Consider the following 1348-nt stretch of genomic DNA (forward strand, 5'->3'; position numbering starts at 1 on the left):
GTGTGCCCACACTGGGGATGGCCCCAGCATTAGCCTGGATGTTGTCCTGTTGGCATGGTGGATGTCTCACATCAGTACAGTCCCTGGAGCTGCTGTGGGTGGGCGAGAGCTGTGGTGAGCGGGTGGGTGCCAGCCCACACTGTTGCTGTTACCTAATGAGCATTCAAACTTTATACCAAACCTGGAGCAAGGAGCACGTTGGGTCCGTGTTGAGACTCTCTGTGGGGGATATGGGGCAGGTCATGTGCCAGTGGTGCAGCCTGGGGTGCTGGGTATGTGTCCAAGAGGACTCTGGAGTGAGGCTGGCAGGACCCATGGGCTGGAGTGTCTCAGGGCCACTGCCATGGCCATTCCTGTGCAGAAGGAACCTGTGGGCTGTGCCCTGGGATGTGACTGGGCCCTTAGGGACACTGCTGCCCTGCTGCCTCACACTGGAGGAGCCCAGGGATGGCAGGAGGTGGGGGCCAGCCCACGGGTTGGTGTCACCTGTGGCACTTGGGGTTTCACCTCCTGGTCAGCCAGGAGCGCCGCGTCTGCTGGGGAATTGCAGACGGTGAATCACTGCTGCACACTGGCTCCCAGGATCATGAACATGAGTCAACTGGCAGGAGGCTGGCTCTCTTCAAAGGACCAGGCTGCTCCAAACAGTTGTAGGGTCTGTCTTGGGGCTGCCACCGTGAGTGGGTGGCTGCACTGTCCCAGCTTTGTCCTTCTGCCCTCAGGTGCTCATGGGCTCCATGTTGAAGTATGGGGGAGAGGACATCTCTTGCCCTGGCCGCAGGGTGTGGAGCTGGTCTGTGACCCTGCTCACGCAGGCAGCCTGCCCAGTGGTGCGGCAGCCACTGGCAGTGCAACTGCTCTGGCTGCGTGGGCCATGGTGGTGGGACGGGTGTGTGGCAGGGAGCCCTTCTCTCCATGCCCAGGACCGGGGACCAGCCTGCCTGCCCACATTTCCCTGTGCTGTGGGGACCATCTCTACCCAGCCATTTGCCCAGCACTGTGTCCTTTGGCTCCTGGTCCCTGTGTCCCGGCTCCTCTCCGCTTTGGGCCTTTACTCAGGGCTGTGCCTCTCCGGCAGCGCCGTCCTCACTGCTGCTCCATTTCCAGCCTGATTTATTTCTGCTGCTCTGCAGCTCAGCTGTTTTCCTCACTATTAAGCCAACTCTGTTTCTTCTGCACTAGGTCATTAATACAGTGAGTGGCAGTGGCCCCATCTTGGCAGCTCTGTGGGTCCTGCACTGCTGTGGGTGGCTCTGCTGCCCCGGGCACCAACTGCCCTTGGTGGCGGCACTGCCGGACACCTTCCTGCCCTGTGGCCCCCACTCCTGTGGTGCGTGTCTGGGAGCAG

At 61.1% G+C, this 1348-nt stretch overlaps 1 protein-coding gene across 1 annotated transcript in view; it reads left to right on the forward strand.

The window, feature by feature from the left end:
- Window positions 1–230: 230 nt before the first annotated feature.
- Window positions 231–1348, forward strand: part of SLC12A5 (solute carrier family 12 member 5) — a 14895-nt gene continuing 13777 nt past the window's right edge. Inside the window, exons 1-2 of the mRNA XM_029960422.1 lie at window positions 231–272; window positions 723–889. Of these exons, the coding sequence (XP_029816282.1) occupies window positions 231–272; window positions 723–889 (209 nt within the window). The remainder of the gene's footprint in view (window positions 273–722; window positions 890–1348) is intronic.

Source organism: Manacus vitellinus, unplaced genomic scaffold, assembly GCF_001715985.3.
Source record: "Manacus vitellinus isolate BGI_N305 unplaced genomic scaffold, ASM171598v3 scaffold_26_pilon, whole genome shotgun sequence".
In the NCBI taxonomy this organism is placed as follows: Eukaryota; Metazoa; Chordata; class Aves; order Passeriformes; family Pipridae; genus Manacus; species Manacus vitellinus.